The sequence below is a fragment of the Trichogramma pretiosum genome, unplaced genomic scaffold (genome assembly GCF_000599845.2).
Source record: "Trichogramma pretiosum strain Unisexual culture from Peru unplaced genomic scaffold, Tpre_2.0 scaffold24, whole genome shotgun sequence".
In the NCBI taxonomy this organism is placed as follows: Eukaryota; Metazoa; Arthropoda; class Insecta; order Hymenoptera; family Trichogrammatidae; genus Trichogramma; species Trichogramma pretiosum.
This window is the reverse complement of record NW_019641611.1, coordinates 1,210,394-1,229,650: the sequence shown is the minus strand read 5'-3', so window position 1 is coordinate 1,229,650 and position 19,257 is coordinate 1,210,394. Positions and strand designations below refer to the sequence as shown.

The 19,257-nt window shown below is 41.0% G+C and overlaps 1 protein-coding gene across 1 annotated transcript in view; it reads right to left on the bottom strand.

Moving 5' to 3' along the window:
* Positions 1 to 213: 213 nt before the first annotated feature.
* Positions 214 to 19,257, bottom strand: part of LOC106648147 (metabotropic glutamate receptor 7-like) — a 77,497-nt gene continuing 58,453 nt past the window's right edge. The window contains exons 10-17 of the mRNA XM_014364828.2: positions 18,940 to 19,066; positions 18,345 to 18,456; positions 14,232 to 14,455; positions 12,638 to 12,918; positions 11,286 to 11,590; positions 9,471 to 9,593; positions 7,688 to 7,918; positions 214 to 6,801 (exon numbers count right to left, since the gene is read on the bottom strand). Coding sequence (XP_014220314.1) covers positions 6,703 to 6,801; positions 7,688 to 7,918; positions 9,471 to 9,593; positions 11,286 to 11,590; positions 12,638 to 12,918; positions 14,232 to 14,455; positions 18,345 to 18,456; positions 18,940 to 19,066 — 1,502 coding nt within the window. The 3' untranslated portion in view covers positions 214 to 6,702. The remainder of the gene's footprint in view (positions 6,802 to 7,687; positions 7,919 to 9,470; positions 9,594 to 11,285; positions 11,591 to 12,637; positions 12,919 to 14,231; positions 14,456 to 18,344; positions 18,457 to 18,939; positions 19,067 to 19,257) is intronic.

The following is a 19,257-nucleotide window of genomic DNA, read 5'->3' as shown; positions in this document are numbered from 1 at the left end:
GTATTTTTAAATTAAAAATACAGAATTTCATTTTTTAATAGATGCCAATGTTTTATATTCATTTATATGCCATTATTAACTCATGCAAGCAGCCTAATTCATTATAAATACTTTTTTGCACCAATAATACTGATTGTTATATAGTTGTTTTTTTAACTTGCAATTACTCTTTTATATTTTGTCGGTACTAACTATATAATAAATCTTGTTCAAAATCAAAACAAAATAATTCAGTCACACGATTGTATATTTTCGATAAATATTGGAAAGGAAAACATTTCAAAAATCTAAGAACTGTCACAAAAATAGTTAGTCTATTTCAATTTATAATAATGTACATAGTGTGTCACTAATGAGAATTAACAGAACTATAATATCAAATTGAAAATTGGTGTACAACTGAAATCTGAATTTATGAAAACTTCAATTTATGATTTCAAAACAAATTAAAAATTATTCGAAATATTTCATGTATTTACAAGTATGAAATGTATTTAATGAAAAATGACAAATTTAAATTTTAATTATTTTCGCAATTTTACTGTTTTATTTCGATAGTGTTACTTGCTATAGCTTTATATACCATTAGTGTATGTAACATGCCAATAACATTCTGGCATATATTAGAAAGAAAAGTAATATATTCAGCCAATTAAAAAAGGACATTTTTTTTCGCAAGCGCTTTTTTTTGGTTTCGTGTTATTAATTAATATTATCCGCTGTACGATTTTGGTATAAGCATGTATTTTTGATTATTTTGTCTCTATGCTAAACGACAGCTATCATGTAATATTATATTTTTTTGGAAATTCACATAAGTAGTACATTTCGTTTCGTCTATAATTTATATTTACATGCTATACATTCAATCTCTAAAAGAGTACGATCATACATAAGCCGATGAATCAACAACGACATACTGTATAGTATATAATATACTTATGTTCATATTTAACTTCATACCATTTTTTGCGCAAAGTATACATGTATCTATGTATATATAATAAGTTGTACGATTCATTTTGTTAGTTTTTTAACGATTATACAACGAACGTGTGTGTGTGCGTCAAGTGCGACATAAATAAATAGCGCGGAGATTTATCCGCGATACGAGTTTCATATTTCATATATTTATAATGATCATTTAATGAATAACCGTATACTTGCTATATGTAACATATATTTATTTTAATTTAAAATTTTCGAGAAACGATTCACATTGCATCGCTGTATTATTTTTTTATTAAAAAATGTTCCAACGATACCGGCGTTTTCATATTTTTCAAAATTTTAATAGTTTCATTCCTTATAGTTTGAGATTTTTGCAGAAGATATTTTGGTTCAAAGTATCATTCTCTTTTTATTTTTAATTATTTACAATCGATACGTAAATGTAAAATAAAATCTTGTATATGCTCACTTTACATATATAAAAAACAGTATTGCTCGACGCATATATAGATAAACTGTACATCTTATATTTGATTGAATAAATTAAAAAAGGTACCTTTAACTATTTGTACAAATTTTTTTTATTTACAAAAAGGTACCCTGCTAAAAATTCGTCCAAGTAATATCGTGCATTGCGTTATTTGTTTTAGGAAACGCGTTGGAAAGACTTGACATACATGTGAGAATTCATCCGATTAAATTTGATTTGAAAATTTTTTCAACCGAAATATTGTTAAATTTCTGCATCGGTTCGAATGGTTCACTTTTGAGTTCTCATTAAGTTATATGGAACATAATTTGATGGAGTACTCTATGTAAATGAATAAACAGCACCAAAACATCAAAACGCTCTTTATATAGCAATCGCATTTCTATGCAACAACATAGCGTCAATTTATCATTCATATCTTAATCATTCAATATGATTATTTCAATTTTCTAATGTCAGGCACGACACAAAATCTTTATCATGACTTCCATCCACTCGTAACGCTTAATATATAATATTCTATGCGTCGGTTGCTCGATATCAAGCATTAAGCTCTCAGGCTATGTTAGCTTGTTGATCTTTATTTAGAATATCGCATGAATATATATTCTACTACTACTTTGACAATATCACCAAGAGTCTTTCGTATTTTTTATTTTACGTATTAATATCCTTAGGCTTACGATATATTCGCAGCTTTTTATACATAATGAAATTTAGGATGCAGGCATGACATCGTTCATTATTTACAGTAGTCAATGACAGATTTCAAGGTATGAAATATTTTTTATGATTATTTGTACAGATATTCTTGTTCTGCGTTAATTCGTAAAGACTATTCAATACAATTCATAAATATTTACAATTTATCAGCTAATAACATTTTTTGGTATTATTTTTGATTTTCGTTCAATCGTTTCGCTATCATCTACTCTAACAATTCTGATATTCTGATCGTGCAGGTATGCAAACACACCAAGGCTACGAACAACTTTAGACGCACGATATAAATAGACGATGAAATTTGTTTATAAGCGTTTATTTCTTTGGTAATGGAGAACTACAACGTTTCGTTGAATTTCCAAAATATATTATAAATTAAGCGGACTTAACAAAGACGAGTCATTAAAACGGCTACCGAAATTTAAAGCCGTATGAAATTAATTTGTGTTTTTGCACATGCACGCTGGAAAATGACAAAATACCCTGGCGTAGGCAGACGGGGGCGGCGTTCGCCCTATTTTGCATTCGCAGCACGCGCATTGATGCGACTGAATAAATAAACTTTAATGACGAGGCCTACATTATTCTCCCTTTCGCGTTCTCTGTAAACGGGAAACTCCGGGATCCAGTTGTGCTGTCTCAAAATTGTTTTTCCAACGAAAAGTCGAGATCCGAGAGAGAAGATAAAACGTTGGTTCACTTCTTCGGTTGATTGTTCGAAAATCCATATCTTAACTAACAATTCTTTTTTGTGCCTATGCAAGTTTTTTTCGACTAATATACTTTAACACTTGTACATTATTTCTATATCGTAAGTCAAAGTTACATAATTTAGTATATTTATGTACATATGCCCGCAGAATATCTTGTTGCCGATAATTATATACAATACAACATTGCATTATTTATTCTTTGGTTTATATTATTTTGATTTGAAATAATGAAAAATTCAAAAATTGTTTGTATTGGTGCAAGTGATTTGTAAAAATCTTGTATTTTTAGTCAAAACTATAAATACGACTGTATAAAAATTGTAGTCTGCAATAGCACGTGGAATGGGCAGTTTCATTTTGCATAAACAAAATTTTCACAGTAAAATCAAACTCTAAGCTTATTCAAAAATCTATAAGAGGCTTAATACAAAGCGAATAACACGACATAAAATATATCCTTATATATTTGTAATAGAGGGACAATTAACAAACGTTGTCAACCATATCATGTTTAAAAGAAACGAGAAGGTGAAGTGCGGCTGGTGACATAATAAGACGAATTGTCAACATCAGCCTACATGTACCGCTATTCAACAGATTTTATAATACATATAATATAATATCAGACAACTTTGGCTCTTTTTAGGACAGTATAATTATTTTTCCAGGACATGAGACGAATGTACAATCTCATTATCACACATCGCGTGCTGTGCTCCTTTCCGAATCTATATAATTAACTAGTTCCATTCTTCCATGATACGCGTTGCACATTTTCTCATTTGTTCAGAAAACACAGCTCAGCACAAGGGCAGGTGATTTTTTCGTGCGCCAAAAATATTGGATTTTTTTTTATAAATTACATTTATACTGATCCATGTTATATAGTCTGAAGCCTCCACATGTACACGCTATATACGAGCAGTAGCGCCTATTTTCACACACACATATATTGAGGACATCGATGATGCTGTTAGACGCGAGAATCGGCTTATATATATATGATATAGCTCCCCTGCAGCATCCTAAGTTCCTTGCTGATTCAAGATATATCTATACGCGTGTGTTTGCAGCTATCACGAAGCCTCGACACGTTGATGGCAGCTGCAGTGTCAAGAACTTTTTATTTCTTAGTTTTCTTCGCTTCCTTTTCTTTCGCGTCGCGAACAAAATGTTTTCTGCGTCCTGGCACCCAAAAGTAATTTATGTAGACTCGTATAACTTTTGCGTTTTCTCTACTGCCTCAGTGAAAATTCAATGAGGCCTGTAAGTATTTATCAGTAGAATAGAGTGCTTATTATGTATTTTTTTTAATGTTATTTACATATCAGTAAGTGGAAGACTTTTAATCAGGGCAGCTGCCATTTTTATTTAGGCTCTCTTACACTACTTCATATAACCGTGTGCTATTCTTCAGAGCGCGATTTATTTTGTCTCTCGCAGTAATATGCAGTTCATCATTTAATATTCAAAGTATACATTTATATGTTGGTTTGTAATGGTCGATTGTCGGACATGATGCTCAAGAGCGAGTTTTTATATTACTATAGGATTTGTCTTGGTCGTCTGTGTTTTTTTGATTTCGCAGTTTCTTTATATACAATAATAAGATGTCGCAAGAGGCTTTCGTTCAACGTAAGATTTTTTTTCCATCTCCTCACATGGCCGCATTAAACGCTTCTGGATAAATGAATCGCAGAGAAAAACGACTTTATAAAGAGTTAAATGGACCAAATACATGTATTGCTAAGCGTAGAGAAAAAGTTCTCGTTTTCTTTTCGCAATACGTTAAAATTTATCGATTGTATGTGTGTGCGCGCGAGTGCGCTGCATTTTACACGTTCTGCACCATACACCCGCTGTCGATTAACGCGAACATCTTCCTCGCCAGATATGCGAAAGAAAAATTATGAATAGTACTTTTGCTGAATCAGAAGTATTATTCGCTGGAGATTTAAAAAAATATTCGTTTCAGAAGAATAATTGGATTGATAAAAAAGAAAGCAAAACACTTTTCTCGGTTCAGTAGCTCTATCCCGAATAAAAACAATACTTCTCCTCGCCACTCCCTGTACAAATTGATTGACCTATAAAATATTTGCTTCGTCGGTTTCCAAACATAAAAAATAAGATGACTTAACCGCATTCAAAACTTGGGAAATTCGAGAGAATTTAAGTTTGAACAGGTGAGTATAATGCAAAGAGTAAACGTCTTGTGCAAAGAAAGAGAAAGTAAGCAAACGGGAGGGATAACAAAACAGGGCGCAATCGCTAGGAAGAGTACATCGTTTTAGGTAGTTAAAGCTGCATAAAGTCATCGACTGTCGGACGAATACATAAAAGGGAGAGGTCGGCACTTAAAAGTTGTTGCCCTGCTGTATAGCCGAAAGCTCCTTAAAGGCCCATTCTGCTGATTCGTGCAAATCTTTTACGATACTTTTTGAACTGCCGCTCGCGCGCGTGTTATGTTCGACAGGGGGTGATTTAGCGCCCGTCGCAACTATGTGTTTACATTCGTAGAGTGTAAAGAGTACTTTAATGTTTATTTTTCAACAACGAGTTCCATTGTTCGTGGACGTCTGCTTCGTTTCCAAATTGATTCGCAGGCACGCGCACGAACGAATACATAATCGCGCGCATCGACGCCAAGTCCCGTTGTTGTTCGATTCGAATCATACAGCATGTATTTTTCAATTACAAAAGCTGCTGAAGCACGCGCGCGTGAATCATTGTAGTGTTTTATCACAATAGCCAGCCTGATTAAAGAAAATATTAAAATTTTATCTTTAGAAAATTTAGACAATGACGCCAGCTTCTTTTTTCTCGTATTTTTCTTTTATCAATAGTCAGTCTATCGGTACAACAGATGTAATCGCAAAAAAAAAGAATGTTGTATGTGCACTACAGCTGCATTAAATCGTTTCAAATCTCAATAGCAAAGCTCGAAAATAATAATGATGATAATAGTAGTAATGATAATTATAAAAGTAATAAAAATTATAATTTTAATAATCGTGATCATAATAATAATAATTTATCGCCGCGAGTCAACAAAGTGGCAAGTCTAAATAACAAAATAAGTTTCAGCCAGCACAAGAGCAGGAGAAAAATTTACTAGGTTCATCCTTTTAAAGCCGTTTGAGTAAGCGCATATTAAATGCGGACTCGCGCAAAGCTTCATTTAATAAAGCTCGAAGACGCATTTGATGATAAAAGTACTCGCGCAGCGTAAATACATATCCGTGCGCGACATTAACTATAACTTGTCAAGCGAGAGCGCCGTAACGAGTTTCATTTTTCAGACGGAGCTCATTGAAAAAAGCTCACTGACATGTGTCGTCGACGAGTGCTTTGACGTGTTTGTGTAAAAACGCCCTCGGGGCCATTATCGTCGTCATCGTATCTTTCTCTCTCTCTCTTCGAAAAAGCAGTCGCGCAATACATTAAAAGGCAAATAGCCCGCGGCGATCCGCCGTACGTAATCAGACTGACAAGAAGTTCGTCGTCTTCTGGCCAGTCTGACACGCTCAATGCAACAAGTTGCGCTTTTTTTCCGCTCCCTTTTTTTCCACTTCAGACGCTGGTTTCGTTGCAACAGGGGCGAGAGGCATCCGACGAAGACGACGATAAGGACGCGTTGGGCTCGGGCGTTGCTCAGGAGGAGTCTCGAGGCGGCGCTGGGCTTCGTCTTTTGCGTCGTCTCGGTCTGGACCGATGCTACGTCGTCGTCGTTTCGCTGCAGTTTTCGGTCGTCTGGAGCGCGTCAAGCGGCACCTGCTGCTCAGCCTGCTTCGCGGCTTCCGAGTGCAGGTGCACTAGTGCTACCTAGCTGCGCTGGATTTCCTCACTGCTGACTGCTTGGTTGTCGATGATCGGTGTCTGAGATGGGGTCTGCTTCTGATCCTGTAGTTGTGTCACCGGCTTCTGTACAACAAAAATTATCTTTAACCTTTTTAACTGGCTAAATTTTATTTTCGTAAAATTGCGTAAAATTGCATTCGACTGACATATTGCGTGAAATTGCCTAAAATTTAATGGAGATGATGATCGCAAAAATAATTATCTGATAATAGAAATATGTAATTATTTTCACATATCAATTAATCATGCTCGTTAATAATAATTTTTCATCAACTCGGAACGCGGCAAATATACACATACATGCATGGAAGCGCGCGTACCGCAAAATCGAGAGCTCAATTTTCAAGCTGGAGGCAGCGTGCCTTTTAATTATTGCAGGATACAGAATGCACTCGATCGTTCATTTATTGAATTGACGAGTCAAGTCCAGGCGAGCACGTCAAATGAAATCACCAAAATCACTCGAAGCGTATAAAAGTATCGGACCAGCCAGTCACGCAAATTGTTTCTACGAGTCAATCGCGAAAGTGTTTAAAAGCGACGAGAAACCAAAAATGTATCAATGGAGCATCGTAGCATGCACGCATGCATGGTTTTACGAGGGGGAAATTGATAATTGTTGCAGCGCGTGACGCCGCTACACTGCGCGCGGTCTTGTTATTATCGATAAAGCTCCCATGAAAATCAAAACGATAACGACGCTTGGAAGTTTGGAACGTGTACGTAGTGTGCGCTCACGGAATATGTGTGTGTGTTTAACGCTATCGAAGTTGGAAGCTTTGCAATAATGCACTGGATAAACTTGAGCGCGCGTCGGGTTGGCGCGCCGAGAGCAGGATGATTTTTTTAATTAAAAGGGACAAACATGCGTGTGCTCGACACACCGAGTACGCCGATAAATAAGCTCCTGCATGCTCCACATAAGCAAATTGATTAACTATATGTGAACCTGATTACGCTGTTGAGGCTCGCCGTTGGTCGTGGCGTGTTTCGACCTGACGGGAGGCGCCGGCAGACTCTGACTGGCACCGGACGATGTCGCAGCCGTGGTCGTGGGTCCGGCGCTCGGCGGCGGCGAGCTCCGCGAGCCAGAGGTGACGCTCTGCATCGTCTGGCTGCGAGCCGCCGAGAACCTCATGCTGTAGCCCTGCTTGTAGCCGGCCGTTGACTGACCTCCGCTCTGTTTATTTTATCATTCGGTCGTATTGACACATTGAATTCGATGCGATCGCATTTATCGATAAGTAGTAATATCGAGTCGGGCTCGGGCTTGATTAAAACGCTATAGTTGACGCGAGAGAGATGATTTTTACCGCGATCGACAATCACCCGTTGCTACGCCCATATTCCAGCTACTTACAAAAGTCCAACCACAGCTGAAGCGCAGTCCGTTTTTACGGCATCGCGAGAGTAGTTCAACTTTTTATTTCATCCAGCTTATAGAGTACACGCCGCGTACCGCGAAAAGAAACATCCTGAAGGTTTTTAAACAAGAAAACTCCTCGAGGCTGTGACGAGAAGAGCTTCTTGTAGTAGCAACTCCTTATGTAAATTTTTTCTCGTAAACCGTTAAAAGTTAGTGTTATGTTAGGGAGCTACGCGCAAGTGGCACACCTTTTCTTAACGCTTCCTTCGTCCCCTCTAACGGCATGTGGTAAATTCACCCGAATCTTATACCGGAGGACTCGTTTACTCCTTTTCATAGCGGAATATATGTAGCTCTCTCTCTCTCTCTCTCTCTCTCTTCTCTAAGTTATGCAAACAGAAGGCAGAAGAAGCGCGCGGCAAGAGCGGCAAAATGAAACGCAATTTAACGTTATCCACGTTCGCTCGCTTTTTTCTATAATAGATGTACATTTCTGCGCGGAAGTAAAAATCAAGCTCCTTCAGAGGAAGAGTGGAAGGAAATGTTGTTTTTCGTTGGAGTGGCGTAGAATCACGCATAGCCTATACGCCTTCGCAAAAGAGAGAGAGTTAAGCCGCCGCCTGAGCGCAATTGTACATGTACGTTATAGCGGTGGATCAGAAAAGAAAGTTTTTCAAACTCGTAACAACGTACATGTTTTATGCCAACAAGCAGCAGTAGCAGTCAATGTAAATAAAAAAAAAGAGGACTGTAGCTACTTCTCTCTTTCTCTCTAGCGCTGCTGACGTTCTTTTTAAAGCACAGAGATATCTAATATACGAGCTTTGCGGCGCGGCAAAGCTCTAGCATCCTGACCCATACACGCATAATATATAATATTTACTGTTTATCTTGGGAAATTGCTCGAGTCAGCTGTGTGGCTCATACAACTACTTCTGCACACTTTGCGCGCCACAGCCGCACGTTTGAAAAGTTATGGAAAAATATTCCCTCGTATTATTTTTAGCCCCCGCGCTCGCTCGAGCCCTATTGTTGATCTCGCATTTTTCGGTGTAATAAAAACTTTGCGTTAGTTTTAGTCGCGCGCGGGCACGCGCACGAAAGAGAGAAAGGAGAGTCGACAAACATAACACTAACTTACGCCGCAAAACGACGAAGCGGCCCGGATACCATCGAGCTCAGTGCACATACGTGTATAAGATAGGAAAAACTTGGTCTCCCTCTTTTACTCTTTTTTTTTCTAAGAGATGAATGTAAGTTGCTGAATATCAGTCGTTTATACGCACGGTCAAACGCAGCTATTGCCACGCGCGAGTTATTGTCTTCAGGTCCACTTTATATGTATGGTATACGAATGTTCACTTACGTTCATTCCTCGGATGTTTTTGTACGGTTGGAACAGGACGATATAGACTTTAGGCGTAAAGAGGCAGCCCAGCGCCACTGTGGCCGAGATGTTGATGCACATGCACATACTGGCTATTTGAATCTGAAACACGCAAACACAAGAAGCCAGAAATAAGTCAATAGTTTCAAAAGTTTTTACATACAAGAGTCATCAAGGGCGGGAAAGCTCTCGCTCGAGTAGCTCCGAGTTCCATTTGGGAATTTGTGCATGTGTGTAGGCGTTTGCGTCATCGATGCTCAGTGCGACTCGAGTAAATGCGTGTATACGCGCATCAAAGATATCCCAGCTCAAGCCTTGCACGTGTTCACGGCGGGAGAATTCGCATAACGTATAAATTATACACACACGTAAATGCATATTCACTTGTACAGTCGAAGCGCGAGTACCTTGCCTGCTCTTCGTATAACGCACGAGTAAAGTTCGGTGCGGAAAATTAGTCAAGTTCATGACATGTACAAGGCAAGTGTTGTGCTGCCGCTGCTGCCACTAAAGTTCGCAGGGCAAAATTTTTTTTTCCCTTCTCCTAGTTTTTTTTTCGAACAATTTGTAATTAGGCCAGCAGAGTCTGGCGCGCGCCGTGAGAAAGTTTGATATAAAATTAAATAGCTCACGCTCGGCCAGACTTGGCGATAAAAACAAAGAAGATCAAAGTTTTAGCGCTCGGCTGCGTGTCATATAATATAGCCCAGGTTGGGGAAGATGTATTATGGTTTTTGCGCGGTTTCATTATTCCTTGTCTCTACCACTGCGAAGCGGCTATATAGCTTTTTTTGTTTAAAATATATCTATATGAGTACACGTACGAGCGCGTAAGCGAGAGAGAAAGAAAGAAAAGTTGAAGCTGCGAAAAACTTGCGCACGGCGGAAATTAGCGATAAGACGCCGAAGAAAAATCAAGCGCAGAAGCTCAAACGTTGCGGCCTTAAGCTGAAGTTTTGAATGATGTTTCAAAACGTCTTGCGCTCGCGTTCATTAATATTCAACTCACCAAGTGTTAACAAAGAGCCGTGCGATCTAATGGTTTGTTGCCGCGCGCGCTCAAGTACCGAGTTAATAAGTATCTTCGTTAAAGCGCTACAATTTTTTTCCTCTCTTTTTCGTTCTCGTCAAGTAGGGTTTTGCGAGATGAGAGACCGGAGAATGAAAGAGGGAGAGAGAGAGGGAAAGATGTATGCCAATGCGCTGCGCAGCACGAGTTTCGCAGCTGTATATCGCCCGAAAGATAAGCAAACGATACCGCTCCGATAGGTGTGCCAGAGCGAGAATGAAGATACAGAGGGTCGCTCGCGTGGATTTGCATGCGACAGACTGATTCGATCTTTTTCAGTCTTATATACTCGGCTCGCGTACTATCCATCTTACTCGAAGGCACAAATGAAGATAAAAAGGTCGCACATTTTGCCTAGAATTTCCAAAGTGCGCAGATAGCGTTAGGTGTATAGAGGCAAGGAACGACGTGGTATCTCTTTCTCCCTTCTGCCTATGCGCCGCGCGCGCGACCTCAAATGAGACCAAATCGGAGCATCAATTTTCCACGCTCGTACAGTCAAAGGCAACTTCACTCGCTCGTGTACGCGTGGCTTTCATCATACATTTACACTCGTGTGTGCGTAGGTGGCGAGGAGAAGGAGCTCAGAGAGCCAGGTGGGGGAGGAAAGAGAGTACCATTACCCCCGTCGCTTTAGTTATTTCTCTCGTAAAATAGCTCGAGAAATTGACGCCTTCGAAACGTGTTTTCTACCCTTTTTGCACTTTGGCTTCGTATCACGTTACCTTGTAATCGTTGTTCGTGCCGAAGTAAATGGGTATGAAGGCCAGCCAGACGATGCAGGTCGAGTACATGGTGAAGCCGATGTACTTGGCCTCGTTGAAGTTCTCTGGTATCTTGCGGGTCTTGAAGGCATAGAGGGTGCACATGAGAATGAGCAGCATATTGTAGACGAGTGACATCATGAGGGCGAACGTCGACACGCGACAGGTCAGCACGGCTGTCAGTGGGTACGGATAGATCTCGCTTATGTCGGGCGGCTCGATGATCAGCCAGATTATCGCACCGACCAATTGCACCGAAGTAATGCCTGTGAACAAAGGAGACAGAGAAAACAAGGTTCAATAGTCAGAATTGCCAAGATTGTACGTGCAATATCCGGAATTTTTGTGCGATTTAGTTTAGTTGACGCTCTGGAAGTGCGCTGAAAGATTACTTTCCTCTCAACGTTCCCCAGTGGGTAAATTTGAAGTAACATTTGTTGGCGAGCACTCACGGACAAAACAGCTGCCGATACTCGCAGAAACAGCCTCTCGAAATGACCGCTCGCACGAACGCGGTGACAGTTACGTTACACAGTTCTGAATGCCAAATAGCGAAGTTTGCATTTTTTTTCAAACTCTCCACATCGACGCGCATTATTGACGTTTTTCGCTCGCTGTACACTATTATACGATGCGTTTGACCTCACTATTATGTATTTTTTTCCATTTTTTGTTCCAAAGGAAATTTATGTATAAATTTCATCCGCAGCCGGTCGCACGCACATTGTAAATTACGCGGGCACGCGCGCACGAGCGTGCTGTACGTAACGTTGCCAACGCGCACGCCGAGCGTAATAAGTTACTCCAAAACAGTTCGCGGGAACGTCCGGTTATTTGTCCTCCCTCTATGCATATACGTATATAATTTCGCTTCATTGTTACAGTTTTATCGCGAAGCAGATTTTGCCAAGGGCAGGAACAAATATTGCGCGTGCCAGTTTTCTTCCCTCTCGAGCTCCCCGTATTTATTATTGCGCGTGAGACCGATAAATGCGTGATTCCCCCCGGGAACGCATTTAAAAAGTTCAATCGAAAGTTAATGAAAAATTTCGTGTAGTTGGCGAACGATATATATTACGCTTCGCTTTCGACAAAGTTACAGAGATACCGAGTCGAGATTTATAGATATAAAAACAAACATTTGATTTCACGTTGTCAGGTGAAAATAGCTTTTCTCAGCTCCATTGAAAAGCCAAGTTCTATAGAGTCGAGTGAAGAAAAGACGCGGAGGGTCGTCGAAACGACGTTACAGCTGCATCTGTATACAGCTCGGACTTACGTAGAGTCGCAGATAATAGAGAAAAGATACGAACCTACTGAAATGGCGACTTGACTTTTTGGCGAGGTGTAGGACGGCCGCTTGATGCTCTTCCTGCCCTGATTGAAAATTCTCGAAATACGATTGGTCTTGGTGAGTATGGCGCTGTAGCAGAGGCTCAGGCAGAGTCCCAGCCCTATTCTCAGGATCGTGCAGTTCCATTTCGTTGGCTCGGACAGTATGACGAAGCTCATGCCGTAGCAAGTGAATATGCCGACGAGCAGTACGTAGCAGAGCTCACGACCCGAGGCCATTATTATCGGAGTGCCGTTGAACCTGCGCATACAACGTGACATACATATTCGTTATAATGGCTGACCAGTAATAAGTTTACACTATACCAACTGCGATAGTACTTTGGGGAGGAGAATTCAGCTCGTTTATAATTGTAGATATTTCGCGGGCCAGCTGTAATAATGTATAACAGAAGGCGCTTGTGCACGCGTATAATAATCGCATTGGCAAACTCGACCTGTTGGGCGTTATTAATCGCTTACCTCGCATAAAGAGTACACGCGAATAAACAGGCCAACGGCGCTAGGACGCGCGTGCCAAACTTCACGAGAGCAGCAGCTGCTTTACATACACTCACGCGCGCGCGAGCTCGTGATCTCGATATGCAAATGTTTTACCTTAACGAAAACTTTTGCCTTCTACAGCAGCACCGGCACCAGCACCAACACCATGAGCGTCTGGACTTATAAATATAAGCACAACGTAACTGAAGCCGGACTAAATTACGCGACGTTTTACATTGAGATGAAGCGATAAGTTAGTGGTAATATCAGCCTCTGGTCAGCCGCAAAGTAGTTTTTCATTTTTCGCGTAACAAATCTCGAAGTAGGTTCGATTAATGTTACGAGGCACGTGAGACGCCTTATTATAAATAATCGTTCGAGTTGCAGCCCGTTGCCTAGGTTAGGCATTGTGGCGTATACGGCGCAGAGGACAAATACGCCACGCGGTTCGATTGTCGTTGAAACAATAGTCGGTCGAACGTTCATTCAGCTTGTCAACGTAGGTACACGAATGTGTGTGTGAGTGTGTGCTCGGCTGATTCTTGCTCACGCGAGCGCGATACCCTCTAGCGAACTTTAATGGCTTGCGATTCAAAGCTCGACGCTCTGTAACAGCAGCGCTAGCTTTACGAATCGACAGAGTGGGAGCAGGAGAGAATGTCGTGGAGCTTTTATAAATAGGTGAGCCATGCCGAAGTTTACGCTAGGTACGAGGTGCGCAGTTGTTTTTGCCACCCGAGGCGCTGCATTGAAGTCTTCTTGTCGAAAATACCGAAACTCGATAGACATGCTCGCAGCACAAGCTGTAATCTAATTGCCACGCGTCGCGTACGTGTAGCTACTACTATACGTATATCGAAGCCGAGGGCCAGCTATCGCGTACACCGGCTGAAAAGGATCAAATTGAATCATTCGATCAGATGGCGGCAGGAGCACGAGCTCTGCAACCGAATTGACTTATCTCAGCCGACTCGCTTTTTAATTAATAGCTTTTCTGCTGGATGCTTTTTCACCTATGTACGTACACGTACGTGTCCGCAGCGATGCGATCGAATCGTCGTGCGTGCTTACCAGATGAAGACAGCCGCGGTGAACAGGGTGCTGAGTATGCCGATGGACGAGTAGACGAGCGGCACAATGGCCCAGGGACTGAGCCAAGATATGACCTCCGCGTCGAGCTTGATGCAGCGGCTCTTGGTTACATCTGGCGCGTATCCAGGCTCGCATCTGCGGCAAGTGTCGTTGAACACGTACGCGTCCTCGCGACAGGCCACGCAGCTCCAGCAGCATGGCTCCTGCAAAAGTACAAAGCACATAAATATAAATACAAAACGGATATACCCGATCGAATGGGAAATAATGGCGCATTCCCACTTCTTCCTGAGGCTGTACCTTAAAGCCGCGATGATAATAACTCACTCACCCGTGAGAGCCGAGAGCTTAAGCGGGCAAAATAAAGAAAATCAAGCTGGTGAAATTGCAAAGCGGAGTAACGAGTACGAACTACCGCTGCTGTCTGCCTGCTCGCCAGCCTGCGTGTACTACTTTTTTAAGCGTCTCGTCGCGGACGCTGCCTGCCTGCAGATCCACCTTGCTGGGGGGATTTTGAAGAATTTATGAGATGGACTGGCGATGTTTTGCTCTTATTTCAACCGCGAGATTTTGAAAAATTTCCTGCTTTCAAAGGACACGCAGAGATGCTTTTGACTACTGTACATTCTTAAACTTGAAACTCATCTTGATCCTGTTTTCCACTAGCAGTTAGCCGTACAGCTTGGTCGAGTTGAAAAAAAAAAAAAAAAAAAAAAATAACGTACCTACCGAAATTGGTACAGAAAGAAATCGACTCACAGAGGTAATTTAAAATTGTCTCCCGTTGCAAGGACAATAAGAAATTACAATGCAAAAAGCCCTCGTATTTCCGCTATCATTATTTTTAATCACCGCGTTCATTGCCGATATATATAATAGAGGGAAAATAAAAGAAGCTGCAGGGAGGACTAGGCGCACACCTTTGGCACTTGCGCTATATGCGGCGGTAGACACTCGCACAGTGTAGCGCAATTATTTCTCACCAAAAAGAAAACGAAGAAGTACACGAGACGAAAAGCAGTGCTAGTTGTAGCAACAACAACAGGGGTATATAGATAACAGTCCGCGAGTGAAGCCATTTTTCCGTAAAGTTCATCTCCGCTAATGGGAAATACTTCAAAGCCCGGGAGAGCCGTTCATCCCGTGTTCCTTCCTCCTCTATCTTCCTCTTTCTCTCTCTTTCTCTCGTACATCTGGAGAAAAAAAAGAAAGAACTAGACGGCAGAAAGGTGTAGTGCAAGTGCAACGCGTGTATCCTTGTGTATCCTACCTGTACACTTATACACACGCGATATTGCGCGAGTGCATTTTAGGCCACCGAAACAATAATAAATTTTATTTTCAGTCATTTCTTTTATCTTGACCAGAGGAGTCGTGCAAAGGTCAAGCCACACACGCACGCAGTAACTTGCATTTTTTCTCCGAAAAAAAGAATAAAGCATAGTCGTGAAGTTTACTCTGGTCGGTGCGCGCACTTTGCGATCTCTTCTCTTATATATCCCACACGCTCTTTTTCTTTTCAAAGCGCTCGACTGACCATTGTTACAAAGCTTTGTATGAAAAGCTCTGCAGCTCGCAGCAAACTGGCCTAGCTAGAGGTCAATTTGTTAGCTCCCGTGGAGGTGTTGGGTAGAGGGGCAATTTGATTCAAGCGCGGAGAACACATCCTCGAGGCAAAGAAAACTCCTGGCGCTTATTTTTCTTGAAAAGCAAATTAATGATGGTCTTCGTCGCGTTCGCGCGAGTCCACATACTCTCGTTCTCGAGATTTACGTCGAATAATCTCGTTATCGAGCTTGCGCGCTTCAATTCATTGTTAAGCTGTGCGTTTTGGTCGTTGGCCAGAAAGAAAAGGACACGACTATACCGAGCTGCAAATGCAGGAAATTTCTAGACTTTTTAATATACCGTCGTCGTTGCGATTATTATAAACGTTTATTACAACGGATTCGGGTTTAATAGATTTCTGCGCGAACTCACAAATTTATATTCTCGAGCTCTTCTTCAATATTATGAAATAACACGATTATGAGATATGGAACGGAATACATTACAAGACTTGCACCACGCCTGAGAGGCTACAATAATAGCGACGCTTCACTTCATCGCCAGTCTATTTAATGTAAAATACAACAACAAAAAAAGAAAGAAAAAGAAAAAGAGAATAAATTCAGAGTAGTTTCTGAGATCTTTATCTGCTTAATTTTCAACCGACTTTTCAAATTAATTCGACGATACAGTGTTTATTTTAAGTTTCTTTCGGCGCCTTACGACGACTCGGTCAATCCTCTTTTACAGTTGTCTTTTACGTAAGGTGAACAAAAACGATTCGCTAAGTATTTCGCGTGTCTCGTTGAATTTATACGAATACTTTATACACAAGTGGGATTCGCTTGGGTGATTAAACTAAGCGAGTCAATCATTGTTACTGCTTGAGACGGACACAAATGGTTTGGGGGAGATTAAACTGGCAGCAGTTGTTGTACAATGTATCAAACTTCATCGATGTAACGCAATGATTTGTTAACCGTTTTGCATGGGGTCAAAATCAAACACGATGGTTATATGTTGTAACATCGATTTTGTTGGCGAACGCTAATTCTTGATGTAAAGAGCCTTGCCTCTATTGGCAATGGGATATTGGAGAAATCGCATATACAGAGTCACTACCGATGCAATAAAAGCTCAATCTCTTAATGCTTTGTACATTTCATTGCGCGCCGCCTTTGCTTGGCTACTAAAAATGCGAGGAAAAAACGTGCAATCGTTAAGTTTTATTGTTCTTATATCGAGAACTATATACCCCATCAAGTTTAATCGCGGATAGATCTTTTACTTGTGTATAAATTTAATCACCACTTAATCAATGGATAAAAAAACCCTTTTGGCGCTCCATACATAAATCGTTCGAGCTTTGCTGACAAAGAAAAAATATGTACTTTCGTTTCGTTCAATAGTCTCATTCATTCCTCGCGAGAGTGAAAGAGAGCCAAATTACACTCGACGTTTTCATCGAGTCAATTGTACGTAGAACGGCTGGTACTTTTTTTTTTGTTTTCATATATATATTGACAATAGATACGGGAAACGACGGGCGATATCGATTGGACAAAATTATTATCCAAACGCACGGCCGTAAAACAAAAATATCTATATTGCTCAAATGTAGCTTTTGTATAGGCGTAGCTAACAAGCATGAAATTCATTGACAATAATGTCAAAGCTTTTTTGCCGCTCAGCCACCATCCAGTAGGCCTGCTGCAACCGATCGAAAAGCTTTTGCTATATACAAAGAAAAAACCAGCCACGTTGGTGGATCATCGCTTCTAATCTCGCGGATTAATGCATTCGTTAAAAATGCTCTCTGGCTCGCAGCAGCGCATAAATGCTATATACACATGGTAATTCTTTATTGAGCACAAATAAAATCTTTTTATATACAAACTATATATAGCAAAAGCGAAATCGCAACTAATCGCGGTCGTTAAAGGCAGAATCATATATATAGTTAAGCGCGCGCATACGACATATCGAATGATGCATCGACTCTACAGTTTTATCCTCGAGATAATAAAAGAAATCGAGTCTCGTTCTCGGTCGTAAAAAACAGAGAGTGAAACTGCGCTCGCCGAAAAGTTCCTCATGCCGATCGAACAGATCCGTCAAATTAAATGAAAAATTCAAAAGTACATATAGCTCGAAGACGGAAGAGAGATAAGTCGCGAGCCGAGAAATGCGATTTGTTATCGCTTTGCTCTGGATTCATAAAATCGACAGGCCAAGATTGACGATAGAGCTGTGTATATGTATATAAGGCAGCGAGCTACAAGACCCAACTAACAATGCCAGCGAGTGATGAAATTCGGGTATTGTGTGTACAAAGCGAGCAAAGCGGCTCCTCGTAAATTCTCCAAGACACTATCTGCTAGCCAGCAGCAACAGCGGCAGTAGCAATAGCACTAGTGAAACTGCCTCGGCAACATCTCAGTATTAATAATCGAGCGAGCGAGGCTCACGATGATGCTCAGCGCTAACTTATATGATGACCATTATTCAAACTCTCGGCTAAAGTGAATTATAATCTGTACATACCTGGAAATTTCGTATTTGACCGAGGGGACAGTCGTCGCTGCAGATGCTCCTCGGTATGTGCTGCTCACCGGCTCCGGTCGCCCACTGCGTCATGTTTATTTCGAGGTCCAACCTGTCGATAAAACGACAAATTGATTGAATGGCAATAATACGCGTAACGAGAGGCTGTGCCACTGTCTCGAATGATCGATAATTTCATAGAGGCTTATCCCTCATTCAAAGTTCGGGCTAATTGTTTGATTGGCAAAGAGGCCCTTTTCGAAATATTCCGCGCGTGCTCGCTCGCAAATAAATTTCGCTTGAAAACATCATCCCAATTAATCGCCGGAATGAAATATAAGCCGCTGCGCGGGCTTTTTCCCATTTTCCACGGATTGCGGATAATTCAAATGGAATTCGGAGTCTCATCAAAAGCATTACTGAGTTTAATGCCCGCGAGCCTCCAGTCTTCCTTCCCCCGCCCGCGGAGTTCATTAAATATATTTTAACGAAGTCGCGCAAATAATAATCGAGGCTTTTCTTGTTTTTCGCATATATATTTATTATATGCCTTTAAGGAAAAAAATGCATAACTTAATAGATGCATTAGACTCACCTCTCCTTCCAATGGCCGATCAGAGTGTAATTGTATCGTCCATCCTCACCCCGTTGGTACTGATAGATGTTGTAGTAACCGTAGGCGTCGCCATCGGCGTTGAATTTAATTTCCGTGCCTTGTCGACCTGCAACAGACGACCAGCTCATATAACGAATCCCCAATACAGTACATGATATCGTATCCACGAAAGGGGTAATTATTTATCGTTACGACACACGCGGCATGTCGAAATTTTCGCTGTCGTTTCGACGAGTCAGCGGACTGAGGTACGTTTGTAAGGAGTGCGAGAACTATTTCTTCTCTCGGCTTCTCGCG